Source organism: Enhydra lutris, unplaced genomic scaffold, assembly GCF_002288905.1.
Source record: "Enhydra lutris kenyoni isolate GAN:26980312 unplaced genomic scaffold, ASM228890v2 scaffoldscaffold45, whole genome shotgun sequence".
NCBI lineage: Eukaryota > Metazoa > Chordata > Mammalia > Carnivora > Mustelidae > Enhydra > Enhydra lutris.
In genome coordinates, this window is record NW_019154129.1 from 6,306,098 (window position 1) to 6,333,046 (window position 26,949).

The 26,949-nt window shown below is 42.2% G+C and overlaps 1 protein-coding gene across 4 annotated transcripts in view; it reads left to right on the top strand.

The window, feature by feature from the left end:
• The window catches only part of LOC111155984 (G1 to S phase transition 1), a 40,159-nt gene extending 18,495 nt beyond the window's left edge, over positions 1 to 21,664 (top strand). For all 4 annotated transcript variants that reach the window (XM_022516489.1, XM_022516487.1, XM_022516486.1 and 1 more), the window contains 10 exons: positions 2,641 to 2,718; positions 5,806 to 5,986; positions 6,605 to 6,759; positions 6,954 to 7,094; positions 8,284 to 8,377; positions 9,206 to 9,286; positions 13,802 to 13,975; positions 14,767 to 14,856; positions 15,029 to 15,197; positions 16,946 to 21,664. In XM_022516489.1, coding sequence (XP_022372197.1) covers positions 2,641 to 2,718; positions 5,806 to 5,986; positions 6,605 to 6,759; positions 6,954 to 7,094; positions 8,284 to 8,377; positions 9,206 to 9,286; positions 13,802 to 13,975; positions 14,767 to 14,856; positions 15,029 to 15,197; positions 16,946 to 16,998 — 1,216 coding nt within the window. In that variant the 3' untranslated portion in view covers positions 16,999 to 21,664. The remainder of the gene's footprint in view (positions 1 to 2,640; positions 2,719 to 5,805; positions 5,987 to 6,604; positions 6,760 to 6,953; positions 7,095 to 8,283; positions 8,378 to 9,205; positions 9,287 to 13,801; positions 13,976 to 14,766; positions 14,857 to 15,028; positions 15,198 to 16,945) is intronic.
• The last annotated feature ends 5,285 nt before the right edge of the window (positions 21,665 to 26,949 follow it).

The window sequence follows — 26,949 nt, forward strand, 5'->3', positions numbered from 1 at the left end:
AGTGGGAAGCCTGCTTCTCCCTCTCCCACTCCCAGTGCTTGTGTTCCCTCTCTCACTGTGTCTCTGTCTGTCAAATTAAAAAAAAAAAAAAAAAAAAATTCTTGGGGGCGCCTGGGTGGCTTAGTGGGTTAAAGCCTCTGCCTTCGGCTCGGGTCGTGATCCCAGCGTCCTGGGATCAAGCCCCGCATCGGGCTCTCTGCTCGGCGGGGAGCCTACTTCCTCCTCTCTCTCTGCCTGCCTCTCTGCCTACTTGTGATCTCTCTCTGTCAAATAAATAAATAAAATCTTTAAAAAAATTCTTAAAGGAAAATAAAAGCTAATATAGAACCCCAGGTTATAGGAAATCATAATTTTCTTTGAATATAATTTTCTTAGGAATAATGAAAACCAGCACATGAATCTGGTACGTGGTGGTGGTGGGGGGAACCTCCTTATTCCTTACTCATCAACTCTTTAAATCCTAGGTGGATTAATCAAAGACTGGTAGTCCGGCTAGCATGCTAAGATAATTTGTTATCTTAACTTTTTATTACATACAGAAGCTGTCCGAGTATGAAAACACCATGGTTGATCTTCAGCAGTGGATTCTAGCATTGAAGAAAATTTTTTTAAATTAGCAGGTCTTATAATTTCGGTGCACCTGGCTAGCTCATTTCGTAGAACTTGAGACTCTTGGTCTCAGGGTTGTGAGTTCAAGTCCCCCACATTGGAGATAGAGATTATTTTTTTTTAAGGTTTTACAATTTTAATCCCTGCTGTATTAGATCTGTTTCTTTAAACTGTATCATCAGACGATCTAGAGGGCATATCTTCATTGTCTTGCCTTGTAATCTTAGTTGGTAATCTCCCCAGTTAGTTCTGAAAATTCAACAACACACCTTTAAGTTACTAAGTAAGGATCCTTAACTAAGGCTCTATGGATGGAAGTGTTGGACCCTTTAGATTTTGTGTATTAGGAGAATGTATATGTCTTCCTTATGGGCTGTAATTTTCATGGGCATTTCACTAGGATTCTGTGCTCATCTGGGTAGGAACGTGCGCTGTAGATGACTTTGCAGAGAACACACAGAGATGAAAGCTTGAACAGGAAGGCTTTGGTTTGGATTGAGTCAAGGGAAGCAGTTCAGTATTTTTTTTTTTTTTTTAAGATTTTATTTATTTATTTGACAAACAGAGATCACAAGCAGGCAGAGAGGCAGGCAGAGAGAGAGGAGGAAGCAGGCTCCCCGCTGAGCAGAGAGCCCGTTGCGGGGCTCGATCCCAGGACCCTGAGATCATGACCCGAGCCGAAGGCAGCGGCTTAACCCACTGAGCCACCCAGGCGCCCCCCAGTTCAGTATTTCTAAGGAATTGTTTTACAATTACTATTTTGAACAGTTTTTTAAAAATACTAAATACTGAAATGTATTAATAAGATTTAATTACCTAGACAAGACTTCTTTTATATATTTATATTTGCCTCTTAAAGTTTTTATTCTGGGGTGCCTGGGGGACTCAGTTGAGTCTCCGACTCTTGGTTCTGGCTCAGGTCATGATCTCAGGGTCGTGAGATCGAGCCCCGTGTGGGGCTTGGCACTCATCAAGGAGTCTGCTTCTCTTTACCCCACTCCCCAGCCCCTCTGCCATCCCCACACCCTACCCCCAATCGCACTGCACTCTCTCTCTCAAATAAATTTTTAAAAAATTTTTATTCTGGGATGCCTAGGTGGCTCAGTTGGTAAAGCGTCTGCCTTTGGCCTCAGGTCATGATCCCAGGGTCCTGGGATGGAGCCCCACATGGGGCTTCCTGCTCGGCGGGGAGTCTGTTTCTCCCTCTGCCTACTCTGGCTGCTGCTCCCCCTGCTTGTGCTCTCTTTCTGTCTTTGGCAAATAAATAAAATCTTCAGAAAAATTTAAAAAAAAGTTTATTCTGAAATAATTTTAGACTTACAGAAAGGTTACAAAGCTAGTACAGAGTTCCCATATACTTTTCATTCAGCCTTTCCTCTAGAGTTAACACATTAAATAGCTGTAGTACAGCCCTCAAAACTAGGATAACATTGGTTCAGTGCTGTTAACTAATCTGTGGGTCTTACACTGGAATTCCACCAGTTTCTCTGTGAGTGTCGGTTTTCGCTTCCAGGATTTACTGTTACATTTCAGTCGTTCCATCTCAGGCCCCTCCAGCTTGTGACACCGAGTCTCCTTTTCCACGACTCTCATTAGTCTGGAGAGCACTGTTTAAGGTGCTCTTCAGTGTGGGTTCAGCTGAGCTTTTTCACGGTTAGATTGGGGTTGTACAGTCGAGCAAGACTACCACACAGGCCATGTTGTGCGCTTCCCAGAGCATCCTGTCAGGGGTGCCTCATGTCAGTTCTCAGTGTGTTCTCTACTTCTGGCGCTCTTAGCCAGGATTGCTTGGTGAACGTGTTGTCTGCCAGGATTCTCCTCACTAAAGTTATTATTTTTCCCCTTTATCTGGGAGGAGAGAATTTGAGACCATGTAAATATCTTCCCCTCTGATACTTTCCTCGATTTCAGCATCCATCAGTGGTTCCTTTATTTTAAAATAGCTGTTTTCTGGAGTTGAAATCCCCTGAAGGGCTTCTTGACTTTTCTGAATAATTTGTAACTGTTTACTTCTTTTTTCTTTGTTTCCAGGTATTTGACTGGAATGGTTGACAAAAGGACACTTGAGAAGTATGAAAGAGAAGCTAAAGAGAAGAACAGAGAAACTTGGTATAGTAGACTTTTACGGCACTATAAATACTTTTAGGGAAGCGCTGCCTGCTTAATGCTGTTGTCTACTTAGTTATCTAAGTGTGTGAGGTCTGAGGTGGTGTCATAACAGAGGAGAAGTTTCCTTTCCCCTATACTACAGAGTAGATTGGCTCCTGATGACCTCACAACTTGCACAGGGAACGTTTGGGAACATCCACACATCTAGTAATAGACTTGTTGGATAAGTTCTAAACCATTCACTTAATAGGGTCATCACCTAACCACTGAAAAATTGCATTAATAGAATTTATTACAGCCAGAAGTAGAACTTAAGTTACAGTGGAATTTGAGGAGAAAGCAGGTGAAATGATGGTACTTAATATAGAATGATTAATGATGTAAAGAAACACAAAAACGATAAAAAGAATGGACAGAATTACTGACAGTGGGCTGCCTTTGAGTGGTGAGAGAAAGGGTCAGTTTTCTTTCTGATCTCTTTTTAAAGTTAAGATTTGACTGGGACATTCATGGTTTTTGTTTTGTTGTTGCTATTTTTAAATTGTATTCCTCTCTGGGGCGCCTGGGTGGCTCAGTTGGTTAAGTGTAGCTGCCTTCAGCTCAGGCCATGATCCTGGAGTCCCAGTATCAAGTTGGATGTTAGACTCCCTGCTCATTGGAGAGTCTGCTTCTCCCTCTGACCCTCTCGCCTCTCATGCTCTCTCTCTCTCAAATAAATAAATTTAAAAAATTTAAAAAAACATATTCCTCTGTATTAAGGGAAAAGATGGTCAATGTTATACCAAAAAAAAGGATTACATACTATGTAATACACATGATAAGGTGATCTAGATTAACAATACTATTCTAGGTGGTCTGAACTTACATAAAGCATTTTCAAATGGCAGGAAATCTGAAATAATTTTTAGCAAGTAACCCTTGCTCCCAAATGGTGGTTACTGACTTTCACTTTTGAAAAATATGTTTAGGTATGGGGCACCTGAGTGAATCAGCCATTAAGCATCTGCCTTCAGCTCAGGTTATGATCCCAGTGTGCTGGGATCGAGCCCTGCATCAGGCTCCCTGCTCAGCGGGAAGCCTGCTTCTCCCTCTCACACTCGCCTTGCTTGTGTTCCCTCTCTCGCTATCTCTGTCTCTGTCAATTAAAAAAAATAAAAATCTTTAAAAAAAGAAAAGAAAAGAAAAATATTCTTAGGTAGCCTTATTTGTAGTATACTTTGTGCCAGGTGATTATAAAAGTTCACAGTCACATTGGCCTTAGTACAAAGTAGACTTTATGTCCTCAGCTTATTTTCATAAATATAGTTTGCTTATATAGTTCGGGGCTCCTGGGTGGCTCACTCATTTGAGCATCTGCCTTCAGCTTGGGTCGTGATCCCGCAGTCCTAGGATCGAGCCCCATGTTGGGCTCCCTGCTCATTGGAGAGTCTGCATCTCCCTCTACCTTTCCTCCCACTCATGCTCTCTCTCTCTCTCTCTCTGAAATAAATTAATTAATTAAAAAAAAAATCTATACAGGTTTGAGGCACCTGGGTGGCTCAGTCGGTTGAGATTTTATTTATTTGACGCAGAGTGCACACGTGCAAGTACAAGCAGGGGGAGTGGCAGGTGGAGGGAGAGGGAGAAGCAGGCTCCCAGCTCAGCTGGGAGCCCGATGCGGGAGATCCCGGGAGCTTGGGATCATGACCTGAGCTGAAGGCAGACATTTAACTGACTGAGCCACCCGGGCACCCCCGAGTATCTGATTCTTGATCCCAGTTCAGGTCTTCCTTCCTCTCGTGGTTGTGAGTTCACACCTTGAATTGGGCTCTATGCTGGGTTTGGAGCTTACTTAAAAAATACGTGTATATATATAGTTTTCCCCCATCTAAGAGTAAAGCTTTCTTTTGAAACCTTTTGTAAACCAGAATGGCATAAAACAAAGAAGCAATTGTCATTAATTAACATGGAGAAGTTTTTGAGTATCCCCAGACCCACAGAATAATCTCCATTAGGCTTTTCTGATCCCTCTAGGGCTCGCATCTTGATAATGGGTGCACAGAATAAATGGAGATGTAACACAGATACTCACAGACATTCTTTTTTTTTTTTTTTTTTTTTTAAGATTTTATTTATTTATTTGACAGACACAAGTAGGCAGAGAGGCAGGCAGAGAGAGAGGAGGAAGCAGGCTCCCTGCTGAGCAGAGAGCCTGATGCGGGGCTCGATCCCAGGACTCTGGGATCATGACCTGAGCCGAAGGCAGAGGCTTTAACCCACTGAGCCACCCAGGCGCCCCAACTCACAGACATTCTTGATGCAGATGCCGTGTGTAGTTCCTGGGGAAAGCTGAAAGGGCTTGAGGGTGCCGCTCTCACTGCTCAGGGTGCCGCACTGTCTCTGGGACAGCTTGTTGTAGAACAGACGCTCAGCACGCTGAACACTGTCCTGTCTGACGCTTAGTTTCGGGTCATGTCACCATCTCAGGGTCCGGGGATTGAGCCCTGCTTCCGCCTCGGCACTCAGTGGGGAGCCTGCGGAAGATCCTCTCTCCCTCTCACCCTTCCCCTCCCTCTGCTCACCAGCTCACTCTCTCTCAATAAAATAAATAGATAAAATCTTAAAAAAACAAAAAGCCTCTTCAATTATCTTTCAGTTAGCAAAAACAGGTACTGATATAGGTATTTATTTAATTTTTTTTAAATTTTCCAAATTTTTTCTGACATAAGGCTTTTGTAAAAGGGAAGCGGCATCACATGAACTTTGAAAAATCAGGGGGTACCCAGTAATTGACTGGATATTTGTAAAAGCTCCCAAGTGTTTGAATCACAGTAATACAAGTTTCATTCTCTTGATTTTCATTTCTGCCTAGTCCTGTTTGTGATTTTTAAAAAAACTGTTTTTTTATTCTTAAGTAATCTCTGTGGGGCTCAAACTCAAGAGTTGTGTGCCCCACTGACTAAACGAGCCAGGCACCCCTGTCCTGTTGATGATTTAAGTGTATGCCGAACACAAGGCTGGATGTCATCATTACGCCTTTAGTGGTAGAGGAATATCTTAAAACCTTATGTTCTTAGCGACGTTAACCTTATTTTCAAATTATTTCAGGTATCTGTCTTGGGCCTTAGATACAAATCAGGAAGAACGAGACAAGGGTAAAACAGTAGAAGTGGGCCGTGCCTATTTTGAAACAGAAAAGAAACATTTCACAATTCTGGATGCCCCTGGCCACAAGAGTTTTGTCCCGAATATGATAGGTGGCGCTTCTCAAGCTGATTTGGCCGTACTGGTAAGTACGACCTTGCCGGTTCACCTGCCCATTTGTGAGCAGCCCCGCTCAGTGTTTGAGTTTATCCTCTCAAAGCTAAAGTGGAGGTTGGAGTGCGCTGTAAGGCACAGTGACAAATTTCACTTTCGGCTCACTCATCTATCTGCTCAAGAAATCTTTGTAATTGGATTCCCTTCGGAAAACGTGTTTCATCTTTTCTCTACCATTGCTGTTACCTATGACCGTATCAGAGTTTAGTGTCCACTAAATGCCAAGCTGGGTCCACTTTGTACATACCATGTGTGCCGTGGGTGCAGAACTGAGTAAGAAATGATCTGTTTTTTAAGGCCTCAGTTGTTTCGCGGGGTGGTTTTGTTTGTTTTGTTACTGTACCAGCGCTGAATCACATACTTGTTTGAACTGCAGCATAGATTTTGGAAGATCGGGGGATCAGAAGAAATATTTACCGAAATCTTAAGCCAGTTAGACATTGTGACATCCAAAAGCATGCAGGTTATAGCTCATTTACTGGTTTTTCTTTGCAAAAAGCTTCTGACAACTGAGAGGAAAGCTGTTTCACTGCTCAGGGGGTATACCTGACTGAGTATGTAGGAATAAACTGTGGATTTCTTGGAATAGGTCATCTCTGCTCGGAAAGGAGAGTTTGAAACTGGATTTGAGAAAGGCGGACAGACGAGAGAACATGCGATGTTGGCAAAGACGGCGGGTGTGAAGCACTTGATTGTGCTTATTAATAAGATGGATGATCCGACGGTAAATTGGAGCAATGAGAGGTGAGCTTTGCTGTCGGACTAGTTTTTTTGCCGTCGGACTAGTGTTCGTAGGCGTGGGAACGGAGTAAAGGGTGGTTTTGCTACCCTGTGCTTTTTTGCCCCCTTAGGTTTTTCTAAAACCTGAAGTTGTTTAATAATGAGCCTAGAGTCCACTTGCTTTATATTATGATTGAGTTATTTATAAATACTTATAGATACGAAGAATGTAAAGAGAAACTAGTGCCATTTTTGAAAAAAGTTGGCTTCAATCCCAAAAAGGACATTCACTTCATGCCCTGCTCAGGACTGACGGGAGCAAATCTTAAAGAGCAGTCAGACTTTTGTCCTTGGTACACGTAAGTAACCTTTTCGTCTTGGGGAAAAACTTTGTCTTTCCAAGTTATTTCAGAAAACGCTGTAAGTAACTGTGGCTTTAAAAATACCATCACCTTTGCTCATTTTTTAATTGGGTTGTCTTTTTGTTACTGTATTTTCACTTTCTTGATGGTATCCTTTGAGGCGCAACAGGTTTTAACTTTGATGAAGTCCAGTTTATTTTTTGTTCTGTTGGTTGCACTTTCGGTGTCAAACCTAGGGAAAAATCGCCTAATTCAGTCATGAAGACTTAGCCATATTAGTTTCTTCTAAGGTTATTAAAGTCTTAGTTCTTATGTTTAGATGTGTGTTTCATTTTGAAAGAGTATCTTAAAAGCTTTTTTGTTTGTTTGTTTGTTTTTGTTTTTTTGTCAGGTAGAGTCTTGCTTACCATAGCTTTTTAAGTTTTCAAATTAGGAAGTGGGAGTCTTTAAATTTTGTTGTTGTTTTTTTCCCAAGACTATTTCGGCTATTCTGGGTCCCTTGAATTTCTGTATGGACATTAGGATCAGCCTGTCACTTTGTGCCAAAAGGCAGCTGGGATTTTAATGGGGATTGTACTGAATCCGTGAATGAATTTGAGGAGCATTGCTCTCTTGGCAATAGTAAGCCTCCCAGTTCATATACTGTAGTTTTAAAGGGGAAATTATTTTTATAGAGCCCAGATTTGAGAGCTGGGAAAGTCCATAAGAACTAAGCAATAGATTGTAGTCATTTCAGGGGCACTTGGGTGACTCAGTCGGTTAAGTGTCCCAACTCTGGCTTTCGGCTCAGGTCATGATTTCAGGGTCAGAAGACCTGTTGGGCTGCGTGCTCAGCTTGGGGTCTGCTTGAGATATTTTCTCTCCCCCTGGCCCTCCTCCTCCACTCACAGTCTCTCCTTAAAAAGAATGTAGTCACTTAATTTCAAGATATAGGCCATTTGCTATAAAGTTTTTTATCTAAATCTTTAAGTTCATGGGGAAGCTCTTTCATTATATGTATGGGACTGTTTTGTTACACTTTTGTTTTCTGAGGAATGAAGGGGAAGAACCAGATAATGAATGGGGTTGGATGAGAAGAGTATGTGGATGGAAAGAATGTATTATAGCTGTGTTTTTCATGTAAAATTAGTCTTAAAATTATGATATTCATGTTGATGCTCTTTAATGGATATTGTTATGTTCTCAGTGGATTACCGTTTATTCCTTACCTGGATAATTTGCCAAACTTCAATAGATCAGTTGATGGACCAATCAGGCTGCCAATTGTGGATAAGTACAAGGTACCCAGAATGTTCAAGAGATTGGGAGGGAAATTATGGGAGGGGTCATTGATTTGTGTTTTGAGAAACAATTCTAATAATTGACAACATAGCATGGATGTCTCTCTCAATGGCCTTATGTTACTTAGTGCTGTGGATGGATCATAATTTCATCAGCTGGCCTAGTTACTCAGGCTGTTATCCCAGTGAGCCAGTGGGCATTTTTTTAGAGAGAAAGTCATACAGCTAAAGCTTCCGGACTCAAAGGATTTGCACAGTCGTTGATGGATGTTGACCGATAGCCATCCAAAATACCGCCAGCAATGTGTGAGTGCGGCTTTTACTATAGCCTCACCGACACTGGCTATTAATCTTTAGAAAAATAAACTATTATTTTTAACTGGATTTTCAGCTTGGTTTTTTAAAAACTTTTATCAGTATGTAATGCTTTGACCTCCTCAAAGAATTGATTCTTTAGCTCCATGCTAAATTTCTTAAGTATTTTTCCAATTTTATACATGAGGAAGCAGGCTCAGAAATTTTTGAGAGAACTGGAATTTAAACAAATAATTGAGATCTTCATATGTAAGATTTTATGCTGTTTCTGATACTGTGCTGCTTTTTTTTTTAAAGATCTTAGGCATACTCATTAGTACTAAAATTGCTTATGCTAATGACAGATCGTATATTTTTTACCTATCCTGTGTTTAGGATTAATCCTAACAATTCTGAGACTTGAGCTAAAGATTTTCTGATTAAGCTCCATAAGATTTCACTTGGGGTTGTTGAACTGTTGTAGAGTAGTAATAAAAGTCTTTAACTTGGTTTTTTGATTTCACATTTAAATAGGATATGGGCACTGTGGTCCTGGGAAAGCTGGAATCAGGATCTATTTGTAAAGGCCAGCAGCTCGTGATGATGCCGAACAAGGTGAGAAGTAGCAGTGCTCTGTCGCATTCAGATGTTCTCCGAAAAGTATTAGCAAAGAGTTGGAACTTTTAAAAAATGTAGGGATTTCCGTTAAAAGAAACTTAAAGTCTAGGGTTATGTTTTATTAATATTAAGTACACAGTTTAGTACAGAAGATAAGGTGTTGTAGTTATCCAGTGACAAATGGGGAAGAGCCAGTATTAGTACCACGTTAGAGCTAAAAGATGTATCCTCAAGAGAGTTCTACCTCCATTCTTGCACCATATGCAAGTAGAGCTCTGGAGTGGTTAAGTGACTTGTTTCTGTTAACACATTGGATTAGCAAAGTGAGCCCAGGATGAAAACTCAAGTTTAATCATGATATAATTTGCTTTCTTTTTCTTTTTTATAATTCTTTAAAAAAGTTTTTATAAAGATTTTATTTATCCATTTGAGAGAGGGAAAGAAAACACAGGTGTGGGAGAGGGGAGGAGGGAGAGAGACACGTGGACTCCCCACTAAGTGGGGAGTGTGATGTGGGGCTGGATCCCAGGACCCTGAAAATAGGACCGGAGCCAAAGTCAGGCACTCAACCAGCTGAGTCACCCAGGCATCCCTGCTTTCTTCTCTTTTTCTTGTATTGTTACATTGGATACTATAAAATGTGCTCTATCTATACTCCTAATCTGTTTTGAGAGAAGAGAATGTGCCATTATCATAAATGGGTTTTTTCTTAGTTCTTTCTTCCTGTCTTTTTGTAATTTGTTTACTATTGAGATGGGTTTCATTAAAACGCATAAAGTCTCCATGAACTGTTCTTTTGTGTTATTTCTGGCTGCTCGGTTGCTGATCATTATAGACATGTTACCTGTTTTCCAGAGGGGCCTTCTCTGACACCTTCAAAGATGTTTATGTAGGAAACTAGGGCCTCAGCCATCAGAACCTCCAAATTAATTGGGCATCTGGGTGGCCCAGTCAGTTGAGTGTTTGATTTTTCATTTTGGCTCATGTTACAATCTCAGCATCTTGGGATCTAGCCCCACATTGGGCTCTACACTTAGCACAGAGTCTGCTTCTTATCCCTCTCTCTGCCCCCCTCCAAGCTATGTATGTTCTCTCCCTCTGAAATAAATATATCTTTAAAAAAAAAAAAAAGGATTAGAAAATGTATCCATTGTTAGGATAATGCTCAGGTGTAATTGGCTTTTTACAAATTATACTTTGAGTTTTCTTGATGCCTTATGCACGGAAGACTGGAGTATCCTATCATAGTATCTTTTTACTAAGGTATTTATCAACACAACTTGAATGTCAACAGCAGTCGAATGAAAATAATCATCACTGTGAATCCTGGCTCAGAGCAATTGCAGGAGTAGTTCAGTCACGGTAATGGAAGGCAGATTGGTGCTTGCAAAAGTCTACGGGCTTGAAGAATGGGGAGTGGCTTGAATGAAAGCACAGAATTTCTTTTTGGGATGATGAGGATGTTTGGAACTATGTCCTGATGTTGGCTTTACAATATCGTGAATGACAAGGAGATGCCACTGAATTGTACAGTGTAGAATGGTTATAAAAGGTAAATTTATGAGTGTTCTACCGTAGTAGAAAGAAAAGTAGAATTCACCATGACGAGCAAGTGGACTGGGGGCCAGGCTAGACTAGTCACAGCTTGTCTGCGGGAGCTGGGACTTCATACAGAGGAGCAAGCAGGTTGGCATAGCTTTGCCTGCCGCTGGGAGGCAAGCCTTGAAGACTCCACTCCTGTCAGTCCTGCTGAGTCTCCGTGGAACAGACTTAAATATTTCAAAAGACACAGATGCCAGACTATCTTAAGTTAAAAAATTAATGGCTGGGTAACCTACGAAATGGGAGAAAGTTATTGTATATCATAAATCTGATAAGGGGCTAAATCCAGAATATATCAAGAACTGCAACTCAACAAACAAAACAGAACAACCCAACTAAAACAGGAGCAAGGGACTGAAACATTTCTCCAAAGAAGATGTGCACACGACCAGCAAGCCCATGAAAAGATCTCATCTGTAATCATTAGGGGAATGCAAATCAAAGTCACAATGAGATAACACCTCACAGCCATCAAAAAAAAAAAAAAAAAAACACAAAATAATAGCTGTTGAAGATGTGGAGAAATGGGAACCCTCATATACTGTGGGTGAGAATGTGAAACTGCACAGCTGCTGTGGGAAACATCATGGTTTCCTCAGAAAAATTTAAAAGTAGAATAATTATATGATCCAGCAGTCCGCTTTGGGATATATGCCCAAAAGTATGGAAAGTCGTCCCAAGAACCAGTGTTCATAGCAGCATTATTCACAAAAGCTAGAATGGGGAAGCAACCTATCGTTTCTATGGATGGGTGAGTAGTAAACAGAATGTGATCTAGCCATACCGTGGAATATTATTCAGCCTAAAAAAGGAGGGAAATTCTGACACGTTTTACAACCTGATGAACCTCAAGGGAATTGTGCTATGTGAATTAATAAGCCAGTCATAAAAAGATAGATAATGTATGATTCCACCTTTTTTTTTTTTTTTTTTAGGTTTGTTTATTTACTTTGGGGATGGGCAGAGGGAGGGGGGAGAGAATTTTTTTTTTAGTTTTTTAATATTTGGTTAGCCACTGGATAGTACATCATTAGTTTTTGATGTAGTGTTCAGTGGTTCATCAGTTACACCCAGTGCTCATCACTACACGTGCCCTCAATACCCATCACCCTACTACCCCCTCCCCCATCCACCTAGGGAGAGAGTCTTAAGCAGACTCTGTGCTGAGTGTAGAGTCCAACATGGGGCTCAGTTTCGTGATCCTGAGACAATGATCTGAGCAGAAACCAAGAGTCCGTCGTTTAACTGAACGTACCACCCGGGCGCCCCCATGATTCCACTTCTTGGAGGTACTTAGAGCAGGCAAAATCCTTATTTTCATAAACCAAGAGAATTTGTTGGTCTCAGTCTTAATTTTTGAAATTATGGATTCATTTAAGGAATAGATTAGCTCCTCTGTTGTATTTAGCCATAGAAAACCACATTTGGAGAAGAGGGATTGTTACGATGGATTATATGTAGGACTGCTAGTTTCTGCACTTTTTTCCTGAATTTAGCTAACAAATATGGCTCTCTTTCACTTCTTGGAATGAATTTCAACAGGTATCAATAAGGTATAAGCTGCCTTATTGGTAGAGAGGGGAGAGATTACTAGAGTTAGCAAGTGACAGTCCGTAGAGTTCTGGTGTGGAACATAACAGATTCGGGATTCTCCACCGTTTATCTACCAGCATGAGATAGTTTGGTTTGTCTTGAGGGCTGTTATTTTGTTTGGTTTGTGGTATGTGTCTTAAAAATACAAATTTCCAAGGCCAGAAAGGAGTAAAATAAGGGAATGCTTGTGGGTATTGCTTCTAATGTTTTCTGCCATGCTCTTTTTTCAGTAGCTGGCAAAATAATGTAGATTTTACCATTGGACAAGTAGTACCTTCACAGCCATCACCACTCTCAAGTTCAAGAACATTTTCATCACCCCAAAAGGAAACCCTGTACCCATTAAATAGTATTTTTATTTATTTATTTTAAAGTTGGTTTTTTTTTTTTTAATTTTATTTATGTATTTGACAGAGAGCAATCACAAGTAGGCAGAGAGGCAGGCAGAGAGAGAGGGGGTAGCAGGCTCCCCGCTGAGCAGAGAGCCCGATGCGGAACTCCATCCAAGGACCCTGGGATCATGACCTGAGCCGAAGGCAGAGGCTTTAACCCACTGAGCCACCCAGGCGCCCCTAAATAGTATTCTTTTAAAGCTTAATTGTTTCAGATATCCTGAAGAGTGAAGCACACTCTTCAGATATTTGGGTTTGATAGGTAATAGAAGCTGTACCCATTAAACCCTAGAATTCAATCATAGTAATCAAAACGACATTCATAAAATTAAAATCCAAGTATTAGATTTAATGTTTTAATTTTGGAAAGGTAAAAAAAGGGGGTGCCTGGGTGGCTCAGTGGGTTAAAGCCTCTGCCTTCGGCTCAGGTCGTAACCTCAGGGTCCTGGGATCAAGCCCCGCATTGGACTCTCTGCTCAGTGGGGAGCCTTCTTCTCCCTCCCTCTCTGCCTACCAGAGAGATCTCTCTCTGTCAAATACATAAATAAAATCTTTAAAAAAAAAAAAGAATGAAACATCCATTTCTTAGAAAAGGAAAAGAAAAGGTAAAAAAGGCAAATGCTGGTTAATACTGTGTTCAGTTTGGAAATTATTAGGATGTGATAGTAAAAAGCTGATGAACTAATATTTTAATTGGCAGTTTATACTTGTAGGATAGGATTTTCATAAAATTCGTGTCATATAAATAAAGTTTTATATCCAAATAAGTGTTTTGGCTAATCCATAAACTTAGAAAAATGTGGCTTGTAAGTCTTTAAATGAATAGTCAGATCATTTTATGTTCTGCTCTGCAGTGAATGTGTCAGGAAACCCCCAGTCCTGGGTTTGATTTGTCTTTTTTTTTTTTTTTTTTTTTTTCCTTAAGCACAATGTGGAAGTTCTTGGAATCCTTTCCGATGATGTAGAAACGGATTCTGTAGCTCCAGGTGAAAATCTCAAAATCAGACTGAAAGGAATTGAAGAGGAGGAGATTCTTCCAGGATTCATACTTTGTGATCTTAATAATCTTTGTCATTCTGGACGTACATTTGATGCCCAGGTGAACTTGTTATTGTCGCTGTCATCGTGATCTTTACTTTAAATGAAATTAGAATTCCAGTGTCATCATGCCCAATGTAGGGCTTGAACTCATGAACCTGAAATTGAGTCCCATGCTCTACTGACTGAGCCAGCCCAGCGCCCCAAGTTCTTCTTCTTTTTTTTAATCTCCTGTTAATAATACATATTATTACTTAGACATTTTGCCCAAAGTGTCTTTCCCCATAAATAGAGCACAGTTGCCTTGGAAATTAGGGTGTGTCTGCTCATTCAGAGTCAGTAACTTTCCAGACAGGAAAACACAGTTTCTCTGTTATTGGCAACCTGACTTCCGCAGAAGAATGACAGTGTAGCTATAGAATTTTTGAGTTTTCTTACAAGCTATGATGATAAATTAGATTTTGATGCTGGATATAAGGTTGTTTACTTTTACTGGGCCTTAGATACTGAGAATTGGGTAGAATTATGAGAAGTTGACATCTGGAACAGAACAAACCCATAGCAGCTGTAGTGGTAGTGATTACCGTAAATCCTTGGGGGGGATGGAGGGAAGGCTCCGCAGAAAAGTAGTCCCACCTGCTCTGTTTCTAAAGTCTGGGTCTGGCTAAGAAGGGGAGTGGGGCGAGGATATCAGAGTTCCAGCTTGGATCAGGCGACCTGACCCAGCACTTCTAACTCAAAAATATCTTGAAACGGTGAGTTCCCTATTGTGGTACTATATGGAGCTGGAGAACATTCAGTGCTTTTTTTTTTAACCCCAGGGATAAAGATGTGAATTTTTTTGTTTGACAGATAGTGATCATAGAGCACAAATCGATCATCTGCCCAGGTTATAATGCGGTGCTGCATATTCACACCTGTATTGAGGAAGTCGAAATAACAGTGAGTCTTCATCAGTTGATAATTAAGCTAACTGGGGTTTTGTTCGTGTATGTGTTTGAAGACTGTCTTGATCATTTCTGATCGGCAACAGCGATGTACTCATTTATTGGCACTCCATGTCTTAAAGATTATCTTATTCGGCATACTGATCTCATTCTTTCTCCTTGGATAGGCCTTAATCTGCTTGGTAGACAAAAAATCAGGAGAAAAAAGTAAGACTCGACCCCGTTTTGTGAAACAAGATCAAGTATGCATCGCTCGCTTAAGGACAGCGGGAACCATCTGCCTTGAGACCTTTAAAGACTTCCCTCAGATGGGGCGCTTTACCTTACGAGATGAGGGTAAGCCTTTACACTGATGCTTCGTAGCATCTCTGGGATGTGGAGCTTGTTCCATCCGAGTATGGCATGCATCACAAGTTCATAGAAAACCTGGTTGCGTGTCCTATAATGTGTTCCGATAATAAATATTTTATGAGTTCAGTGAGTCGAACAGACACAACCAACCATGTAGCAATATGCTGTAGGTTAAGAATCTTAATTTTGATACTTTGCAAGTAGTGGGCTCTGAGAGATATTTTATTTTGTAAATGAGACATTTCTATGATGAAACCCTTTGTAGTACATGTGGTTAAAGCCCATGTGGAAGGGCTTAACCCTGTAAGGCAGGTGTTCACCATATGAGCCTCTGAAGTAGAAACTTTGTCATTTTTGTGGTCAGGAGACACTTGAAAATCAAATATGACAAATGTTCAGTACGCTGATACTGGGGGGATGAGAGGGACACAGACCTTGTGGTCTTTCAGCACCTGATTTTTATAGACGTTTGGTGTCATTTTTGGTTGGGGGCGTCCATTTCTGCCTAGTCCTGAGGAGATCTTAACTTGTGGCCATGAAACTCTTGGGTAGCGTGAAAACAAAATGGTTCTTCCTGAATGTTTCTCTGTGGATCATTAATATTTCTAACTCTGGTAACTATTTTAAGAGTGTGAAAACTTTCCATAAAACATTGTGGTTCACTTGAAATAGAGCGTCTGCACCTTACGAGTTCCTTCCACTTCTGTTTGACCCAAAACTTACTGTGCGTCTCCTGCACGTCAGGAGCTGTGACAAGCACTGGGGATGTCATGATGAATATAGCTTCTGAACCTTATTCAGAGGAATCTGTATAAAAGACAGTATTCACTGTATTTTTAAGTCATTATCTTAAATTCTTCTGGTAATAGTGAACCTCGTTACTTGGCTTTGTCCTAATAACATAACAAAATAAGAATCTTAGTTACCAATTAGAAACTGACAAAAGAGGGTGAATGGAAGAAATTAATGTAGCAAGAATGTTTAACCCCAGAGTTGTTTTTTCCTGAAGAGTAGCTTGGCTATAAGATTTTTCATGTGACCTATTGGGATTTGTACCCCTTATAATAGGACTGAGAATCCCTCTTCAAAGCTCTACTGAGTTCATTTATGTATCTTGAAATTGACTTATTTTAAGTATACAGTTGAATGAATTTTAATCTGTTTACCGGGTTTTACAGCCACCACCACAGTCTAATTTTAGAACATTTGGAACATCTAAAAAAAACCCTTCTACCTGTTTACAAGTCACTTTGTGTTCCTGTCCCTAGCAAACCACAGATCTTTCTGTTTGCATTTTTGGGACATGCTGTATAAGTGGAATCATACAATTTGTGGTCTTTAGTGTCTAGTTTATTTCACTTGGCATATTTTTGAGGTCCAGCCATGTTGTAACATGTATTGAATGTAATTCATCCCTTTTTATTGCCAAATAGTATTCCATGGTGCGGATATCGCACATTTTCCTTGTCCAGGCTTAGGTTTATGATACAGCAGATGATGTTTCCTTTCAAGTCTAGCCATCCTCTAAAGACCCACTTAGTAAGACTGCCTGATTGGAAGTCGCGCCTCTGGTGGTAAAGCCGGTTATTTAGTAATTACATTGTGAAAAATAATTTCATGATTTTGAATGCCTCACATAGCTTTGCTCTTAACTACTGAAAAAGGGTTTTTGTTTCTGTTTTTTGTTTTTTGTTTTGTTTTGGTTTTGTTTTTGTTTTTTATTTCATTTCTAGGTAAAACCATTGCAATCGGGAAAGTTCTGAAACTGGTTCCAGAGAAAGACTAAGCATTTTCTTGATGACCCTGCACAATACTGTGAGGAAAATTGACTGCAAAAGCCTACTTCACACCGCCTTCTCTTATTTTCTGCCCATTGACAAACTTCTTCCCATATTTTGCAAAGACAAAAATCCACAGCAAAAGTCCACATTATGTCAGCTTTCTCATATTGAGAGCTCTGCTATGCCACTGTTGAATTTTCCCTCCGATTTTTTTTCCCTCCCCTCCCAAACTCGGCTTCCTCGGACAGATTTGGCAATAGCTTTGTAAGTGATGTGGACATAATTGCCTACAATAATGAAAACTTACAGGAATTTTTTTATTTTTCATTTTCCCCTTAGGCATACTTAGTCTTTTTTCCCCCAGGCAGATGATTCTGAGTGTGCGAGTGTGTGCACATGTTACAGACAACTACCGTGTTAATAAAATATTCAATTTGAAATCCTTTTCGGTATTTGAATTGCTTTTGAATAACGTTTTTTATCTGGATGTAACATTGTTGCATTAGCTTTTTAACTTACCAAGTAACTGAGCACATTTTATGACTTGGACTTTTCTAAACTCTTTCCCTACCCCACTACTTTAAATGAGGCATTTCCAAACGATGCGCAAGTTTGTACTAAAGGACGCATTAGTTTGACCCCTTCCTTTGATGGTTAATGCATACGTCCACTTACATACCTTCATGGAGCTGGGACACCGCTTCGGTAGTAGGTCCACCAGCTGTTTGCTGCCAATTTATATTCAACGTGATTTCTTAAACACAGTAAGTTGTTTTAAAGGAAAAGAGCAGCGTGCTGTAGTTTTTATAAGTAAAGCGTAATGAAATTGTACCCCTACAGAAAATTCCATTAACTTGTTAAATTAGTGGGATTTGCAATAAAGAAAGCATGTTGAGACCTGGCAGAAATGCCTCCTTTAGTATTCATAAGAGCTGCATGCATCTAGTATGAAAACTGTACCCATTGCAAGTGCCAGTTCTGCAGATGACTCCGTTTACTATTTGTATCAGTAATTTTAAAGGTTGGGTGATCCTTGCTGGTTCCAAGCTGAATCTCATCCAGCCACAACAGGAACACATACTTAGAACCACCCGAATCTGCACAGACTAAAGTTAACAGTGATAAGTAGAATCAAGCACAGTATCGAAGTTTTTCTCAGTTATTTGAAATTGACTGTTTTCTTAAATATAAAGCTGAAATTTGCTCAACTGTTATTTGGGTGAACCACAATGGAGCATTGTGGTGGTTTTTAAAGGCTGACTTTATACTGTAACTGTCACGACTTTGAAGTTTTTAATGAGAATAAATGGGAAATGAAAAGCCACTTTCTGGGTTTATTGAAAGCCCCCCCTTGATTCCGAGGGCTGTTGCCATTTATCAGAGACTTGGCCTCTTTTAGATTGTGGTTTATTTCTAAATAAGATACTTCGTAACTGTATATTTAATGACACATGCCTTCCCTCAGAAAAGAAAAGCCTATTCAGACTGTATTTCCAGTCACAAAACATAAAACTTAATTTAACCCTGCTCTCTTAGCTATAGAATTACCATTCATTTCATGAATGAGGCTGTATCTTATGGACGGAGCAAAGTTAATGTCCTACATCTTCCTATAAGTATACTCATGGCTATTAAATTGCATGAAGTTTAGCTAAATTTTATTATGTCAGCGAACCTCTGGGCTTTTATTTCTCTGGGAAATCTGGGAGCTTCATAATCAGTACATACGACTCTTTTTGTACTTCCAAGTTAATAGGAACAAAATAGCAATTGCTTGGATTTTAATGAATCTTTAAAAGCTCAAGAGTTGTTGAAATTATTTCCAAATATAGATTTCCATTTTTAAATTGAGCATAATTTTAGAAAAAAGTTCTGTTTGCTGTTAAAACACTTACACTTTTAGGATATTATGTGCATGTTGCCAAGACTCTTCAGCAGAACGACATGGATACCAACTGTCAAGGGCCCACCTCCAAAACAGAAGAGATAATGAACACAAATGTCATTGTGAACTAGAGATTTCATTGAAATTTTTTACACATTTGTGCAAATGATCTAAGCATTTAAAAGAAACCCCCCTGTTAAATATGGACTTGGAAGTTCCTTGGGAAGTGTTCTTCCAGAGTTGATGCATTTTAAACTTCTCATCACCCTGGCTAAGTGATTGGGATGAAGAAATGAAATGTCTGGTGTGAACTAGCCGCGTGTGGCAGCGGGCTCTGCAGAGCGGTGCAGGGAGGGCCCTGTGCTGTCGTCCCCCGCCCTGCGAGCGTGTGGTTGTGGCTGACCACGTGAACGTACGAGGGTCATTGGCTGCAGATGAGGGTAATACGGACCCAAACATTTTTTCCTCCAGCTTTCGCATAGATAAGTTAGGATCACAATGTTCTTCGCATCTTCTTACATTAATGTTCTGTATACAACTTTGATGCTAGGCTATTTATAGTTTTTTAAATTAATGAACTGAATCGAAGGGAAAAAGGTGTTGTTGAAATGAACATCTGAAGTAATTGCCACTTTAAACTTTACTGTGGGGGAGGGGAAAGGACAGCATCCGTTTCTTGTTTTTCATTCGCAAAAGGGACTTACCCAGTGAAAATCAATGTGAAATCAAACCCGGAGAGTTGGACTGAGGATGTACTGCCGTGAAATTAAGTGACGCGTAGTAAAGTGTTCTTGAATACTTAAGCCCATGTATGTTTGTTTTCAATGGAAAGTCTTGAAATACGTGATAATTGAATGTAAACACTTTGTAAATTGTAAAAGTACAGGTGGTTCCCCGCAACAAGAGGTGACTTGTCTGCTAGTTCCTCCGCGACAAGAACCACGTTTTCGGTGTGGGACGGACTCTGCGGGGGGTGCCCTCCCACGCCCCGGCACCCTCTCCGCTCCGGCGCCACAGATACCGCGGCGCACGCCTTCCATCAGTGCGGTTTTGCAGCCCAAGAAAAAGGCCAGCCTCTGGTCAAAAACTGCTTCCAGGATGGACCCTTGAGAAAAATCCGCTAAACTCCCTGGCATCTCCCGGAAGACTGGTCACAAGCGTCCCCGCCCCGCGGTCTGTGATGACTGTCCCACGGGGCGGTACTTCAGCTCCTCTCCTGGGTGGCGCGGACTTCTCACAGACCGCCGGCCACCACGTGAGTGGGGGCTTTGCGGCTCCGGGGACGGCTTTCAGGCGGTCAAGGGGCAAACGGATTTTCCGACAGCTCAACCTCAGGCAGCTCAGAACCTTGAGAAGTCGTCATCGCGGTCCTGGTTCCCGCCGTCCAGCGGCCCGTAGGACGATTCAGTGTTCTGTACAGCGTTGGCCTAGCTTCTCAGCGTGAAGTGTGCCATGAGTCCTCCCCCAGACACGCGTGCGGTAGACCATCAGCAGGATTTAGGGGACAAATTTCTGTCTCCGGATAACGTGGCTTCCATTTCCTCCTGCTCATTTCTCAGTGATTCCGGCAAGATGCCGTCTGATACTCCTGCTTCCTTTCTTTAGAGGTCTTGCCACGGCAGCAGCTTGTTAAATAAAAATGTAATTACACGTGCACAACTCAAAAGACACTATACTAGCTAGGATTAAACTTAGCAGTCGGTTATATTAGATTTCCTAGTAAGCGGAACAGGGACAGTTTTTCTTTTCCTGCAATAGCGCACTGGATTCCATGTGAACCAGTTTATTGCCAGAATTCAGGCTGGGGAGAGTGGTACAACTCGTGATGGTTTTGGCTCTAGGATATTCTTGATTTTCAGTATCCTGGAACATACTGAGTCTTCCTTTCAGTAAATAACACATTTCACATACCTCTAATCCTATGCTTCCTTGAAACCGTACTACGCTAGCCAAGTTGTTTTACCAGGGGACGTTATAAGGGCCCGGAGATGTGAGTGGAGGTCAGAACCTTAACGTTCTCTAACCTAAGGGAAGAGCAGATCGGCACCACGTCTGATTAGGCAGAAAATGAGCCATTTCTCAAGCAAGCCCCCCGGCATGGGAACGGTCTTTTCTGCCTCACCACACATGCCACTGTGCCCTTCAACACTTAACACGGAAACCTCAGGTTTGTGGACAGCGAAGGTAGAATGACATTTTGTGATTCCTGAGGCTCCTCTCTGCCAGGCACATTAGCTTAGTGCTCCAGATGTCAGCCCAAGTCCCTGCTACCTCCTTTCCCGCCGCTGGGGAAGAGCGTGCGGAGCTCCGAGCCCCTCGTGATCTCCACGTGCTCTCCGTGACAGGTCTGAGCCCCGAGAGGAAGGTCTCCGTATTTTAAGGACTCCTACTGGGCTCTCGTAAATTGACTCACCTTAGTTAACTAGTTCTTCTGTCGTAAAGGAAATGTGGATCTCTCTCAGGCCAGGACTTAGTGACTAGTTTTTACTAGAACAGTGTAGGTCAATACCTAGCTCTTTTTTTTTAAACCAATGAATTCAAGGGAACTGAGTAGCTCTGCTGGTGTTTTTAACCCAATTCCAAAGCATGGCAGAATGCTCTAGGTAGGAACTGTGGGAATCCAAGGTAAAGAAACCTTTTCTTATGATTTGTAGCTACCTACTGTGCCTGACTTGGTGCCTGTGTGAGGATGAAGCCCTTAGCCGCTCTTGCAATTACTCAAATGACTAAAGTTAAAAGAATTTGCTTTTGTAATAACAATAAAAATTGTCATCTTCCCTTTTGAAGGATTTGTCTGTCTGTTTACCATCGCCTGTATTATTGTCCCATGCTCTGAGTGCATCTGTCCGTCCTCTGTACAGTCCTCAATTTCTGGGTCAGGTTCTGGGCACTCTCTCCCAGCAGATCTGGAGAGATCTGATGAGCCCAATCACATGAGGACCTGACAAACGCGTGGTCTGCCTGCACATGGGATGCAAAGCTTTGTACAGTCTTATGTCACTCCGTCTTTTTTTTTTTTTTTTTTTAATTTATTTTAGAACTCATGCAAGCAGGGGGAGGGAGAGGCAGAGAAGCGGACTCCCCACTGAACGTGGAGCCCGATGCAGGGCTCGATCGCAGGACTGAGATCATAACCTGAGCTGAAACCCAGAGACAGACTCAAACGGCCGAGCCGCCCAGGCACCCTACAGGTGATTGAGGCTTAACAGCAGCAACTACACAGGAAGTCGGGGTGCTTCATAGTTGTATCTCAGTATGTGGCTTTGGGGAGTTGGGGAGACATCAGGGATTCTGTCAGAAGTACTACCCTCTCTGTTCAGGGTTTTTTGTGTTTTTTTTTTAAGATTTTTTATTCATTTATTTGACAGAGATCACAAGCAGGCAGAGAGGCAGGCAGAGAGAGAGGAGGAAGCAGGCTCCCTGCTGAGCAGAGAGCCCGATGCGGGGCTCGATCCCAGGACCCTGAGATCACGACCTGAGCCGAAGGCAGCGGCTTAACCCACTGAGCCACCCAGGCGCCCCCTGTTCAGGGTTTTTAATAATGATCAAGAAGCCAAACTTAACGTGCCAGGACAGGACATGAATGGTAAACAGAGGCAGGATTAAACAGTGGCTAGTGGGCTGCCTGGCAACAGTATATTCCTGGGTCCCCCTTTTACTCCACGAGTTTGAGTTCCTAAGCCTTCGTTGGTGAAAGGGCTCGTTTGCAGGTTTTGGTGATCGGTCTCTAGTAAAGGTGTCGGGCATTCAGCGCGGTCTTTGCTTACAACTTGTCAGCAAGCTTGCTGTCAAAGCAGGGGTTCCTATTAGGGAAGTTCTAAGTGGCTTGGGACTGACCATGGCAGTTCACCAGAATCTTCGACTCCTAAGTGACTAGGTCTCCAACCCTGCCCATCTGACCCTGTACTCGAAACGTGTCTGGCTATCAGCCGCACGTGGGCACTGTACTGCGGCGGGGAAAAGATGGGAAGGAATCTTACACATCAGGCCCACAGGCGCCAATTTCAGAAACAGGCTGTTTCTATCAATGCATCTTAAAAAAGTAGCATCAATACCTCGGACACTGTAGCTTTATAGTGAACTACAGATCCAGTAGAGTAAATGATGGTCAAGTTACAATATTTTCCAAATTTAAAAAGACTTAAGAAAAAAAATACCAGTCTCTGGCCATGGGAAAAAAACAGGTTCCAAAAAATACTTCTTTTTAAAGATTTTATTTGTTTATTTGACAGAGATCACAAGTAGGCAGAGGCAGGCGGGGTGGTGGGGCGGGGTGGGGGGAAGCAGGCTTCCTGCTGAGCAGAGCCTCTGATGGGGGCTCCATCCCAGGACCCTGGGATCATGACCTGAGCCAAAGGCAGAGGCTTTAACCCACTGAGCCACCCAGGTGCCCCCAGAAAGTATTTTTTAATTTAACCTTTCTAGTGACAGGTTATCTGTTTTAAGTCTCTGGCCATTCAGATGATATATGAAGAATTTTTAAAAAGTCACGTACTACAGCAGCAAATTTTTTGTTTCCTTATATTCATCCTCTAAATTCAGTCTTAAAAGTGAAGTTTTTGTTACTGTGATTATGTATTTCCTTTAAACTTTTTCTCAAGGTTCTGGCCAAATTCCTTGCATGAAGTATTTTCCTGTTTTCTGCTAGAAATAGATTAGTTAAAACAAGGAAACAAGAACCTTGCAGCTGACAAGTATACTTTTTGCTATTCAATTACTGTTGTTTTTACAAGATAATTCTTTTTAACGCGGGGTTGAACTCCTGTTCCTGATTCTGAGTCGCATACTCTGCCTACTGACCCAGCCAGGTACCCCATCAGTTACTATTTTTTTATGATATGATCCTTCTGTTAAAAATTAGGTGAAAACTTTTCCCACAGTGTGCACTGAGTCACATTTAATGTTGCACGTTTTCTTACCCCATCCCACCTTTGAGCTCTTAAACATTTCATTTCAGTGGAAATGATCATGACCGAATATTTAAACAGTAAAAGTAGTTAAAATTAACTAATACATAGGTTGGCTTTTTTTTTTAAGATTTTATTTATTTATATTTATTTATATTTATTTATTTGACAGCGACACAGCAAGAGAGCAAACATAAGCAGGGGGAGTGGGAGAGGGAGAAGCAGGCTTTCTGCTGAGCAGGGAGCCCAATGTGGGGCTCGACGCCAGGACCCTGGGATCATGACCTGAGCTGAGGGCAGATCAGACGCTTAACAACTGAGCCACCCAGGTGCCCCACGATTTATGTGCATTTTAATTTTTAGGCATTTTCACCAAAAAGTTCTTTTCTTTGGTTTAAGAGGCTACTGGTCATCTAAGTCTGCTGGTAAAAGAGCTAGAGAGGAAATCATGGGGTAAATGAGATATTTAACTTTTGTGTAGTATTTGTTGTATGATTATATTTAGATTAAAACTAACTATGGTGACTTCACCCCTTTCAATAGAATAAAAGTGTAGGACTCAAGCATTCTGTGTTTGCTCGCAGACTTCACAAGTCTGTGAATAAAAGCAATTTCCATGACCAGCTTTGTTATTTCCTTGGCAGAGACACTAAATTTTAGGATCAAGACATTTTAAAAGAATTAGATTCTTAGGAGTAATTACTATTTGTAAAGAAGTTCCAGCAGGGGGCGCCTGGGTGGCTCAGTGGGTTAAAGCCTCTGCCTTCCGCCCAGGTTGTGATCTCAGGGTCCTGGGATGGAGCCCCCACCAGGCTCTCTGCTCAGTGGGGAGCCTGCTTCCTCCTCTCTCTCTGCCTGCTTGTGATCTCTGTCTGTCAAATAAATAAATAAAATCTTTAAAAAAAAAAAAAGAAAGAAAGAAAAATGCAAACAAATAAACCAGACAGAAAAGTCTCATCTTTTCTGTTTATCTGCTTTTATTACCAAACAGATCATTTTGTCCCCCTAAAAGGTGGTGAAATGACACGAGCTCCCTTCTGATCCTGTCAATCCTAAATCCTTTCTCCACTGTGTGCCCTTTGGCGAGCCATGCCTGTTCCCAAGTGGGACTGTCCCCACAGACTTCTATGTTGCCAGGGCAAATTACCCGGACTCATACCTCTACTAATCAACTCCTTCAACCTCAGGACCAAGTCCTTTTTTTTTTGTTTCTTGTTCAGCTGACTTACTTTCTTGAATTATGTTCATGAATAACTTTTAAGAGTTCTTTTACTAACCTTTTATTGATGACCTCCCATGATACACCTGACAGTAGCTACTTGAAAACCTTCCTAATTTGAGTAAAGATGTACTGAACCGTTAAGGACATCAAGCAGGTATATACCAGTGTGAACGCGGTCCTCCAAGAACTTGTCCGCTGCCGATCTTCCATGCCAAGAGACAAGTGGTACGGAGAACCTGTTCTGCAGAAGTCCAGAAATCACTTTTCAGATGGGCCTGAATATGACATTCCTCAATGAATGTAATTCCTCTAGACTGAGGCTGGCCGGATTGCAAAGTTTTCTTCCTCATTCGTGTCCAGGGAGGGGCTGGTACACACTGCAGGTCTGAGTGACTCAGTGTGCCTGTGGTGCTCACCCAGCCCCACCGCTGCTGGAGGCCCCCCTAACTGCCCGAGACTTCGCTGCTCTCCCGCTTTCTCTTCCCCAGCGCCCTCCCAGGCTTCTTTAGAAAACTGGGTCTAATGACAATGTCTTATGTCTTGACTAACTGGCCAGTTCCCCCTGCCTGAACGCAGGCGCACCTCCTTCCCTCTTTCAGCGGCTAAGATGCATAGTTCACCTCCAATCCATCCAATCATCGTATTTTCAGCTCGGGGCAAGTCTTGTGCTATTATGTGTGTGCTGGGCGCTATGCAGGTGATTGCCGTCTCACTGAATCCTCTAACGATTCCGGAGAACCAGCACTCACCTACAAAAGGACAAAAGGGAGGGGGCAGGGAAAGGACAGGAAGGCTGGCACTGTCTTAAGAGCACATGGGAAGCACAAAGACCACTTCAGAGGAAGGAATGAAGACAGTGGACCAGGAAGAGCCATGCTGGGAGCACGGTCTGTTCCCCTCGTGCCAGGTGGGCCATGTGTGTACCCCCGGTTCTCGCGGAACAAGCAGGTCTTACCAGGGAAGGGTAGGGCACTGACTCTCGAGAGGAACTCTCACTACTGCTGCCCTCTCGCTTGTGAGCCACCCGCGTCCACAAGGTACTCGGGGACCAACAACGCGGTTCACAGTGGGCCTCACACCCTCCCCCGCCTCAGCTCACCCTGGGAACTCACGCTGCCGGGCGTGCACACACAAGCTGGGCACTGGGGACCCGAAGTCCTGTGAGGCCACACAGGTTCAATCTGTGGGGAAACCAAAGATGCTAACAAGTAACTCAATAATGCCACTAGAGAGACGAGGCAGTGTCATTAAGCACGCTATCCCTGGTGCTGAAAGAACTGAGACCCTAACGAAGTCCTTGGGACACAAAAACCGGTCATTTTACTTCCTTTACCCTCCTGGTAAAGGTGACACACATCCCCACGTTCCATCTTTCCTCCGCCTCTGCTACCGCTCATAATCCTTCCACCGAAACGGCATTCTGTGAGCTCACTGTGACCCGCCTGCCCACCAGCACGGCCTTATTCAGTATGTCTTCCCAATTTCCTCAGTACTGACGCGCTGTCACCCTGTCCCAGCATCTCCGCTCCTCCAGAGGGAACACAACACCCTCCTGGTTTCCTTTGACATCCTGGATTATTTCTCAGGCTCCGAGAGTGGCTCCCTTCCTCCTGTCCCCAAACTGTGGGCTCTGCACAGCCCTGCTCTTCCCCTGTCCCACTTTGTGCGCGCTCATCCGTCCGCAGCTGTAACTGTCCCTTCCCTGACTTCCAAACTTCCTTCTTTCCCTCAAGAACCTTCTCTCCCACGGCCCAGATCCTGGATGTGCCCCTGGAATGTCAAGCTCAAAATACTGAAAAAGAATCTCGTATTTTTCTTTCCAAATCTGCTCCTCCTGCCGTCCCAAGTTCTACTAACACCACCACTCATGTGCCCAGGTATTCAGAATTTGGGAGTAATCTGAATTTCCCTCCTAATATATCCAATTTTTGGTCAGATCTTT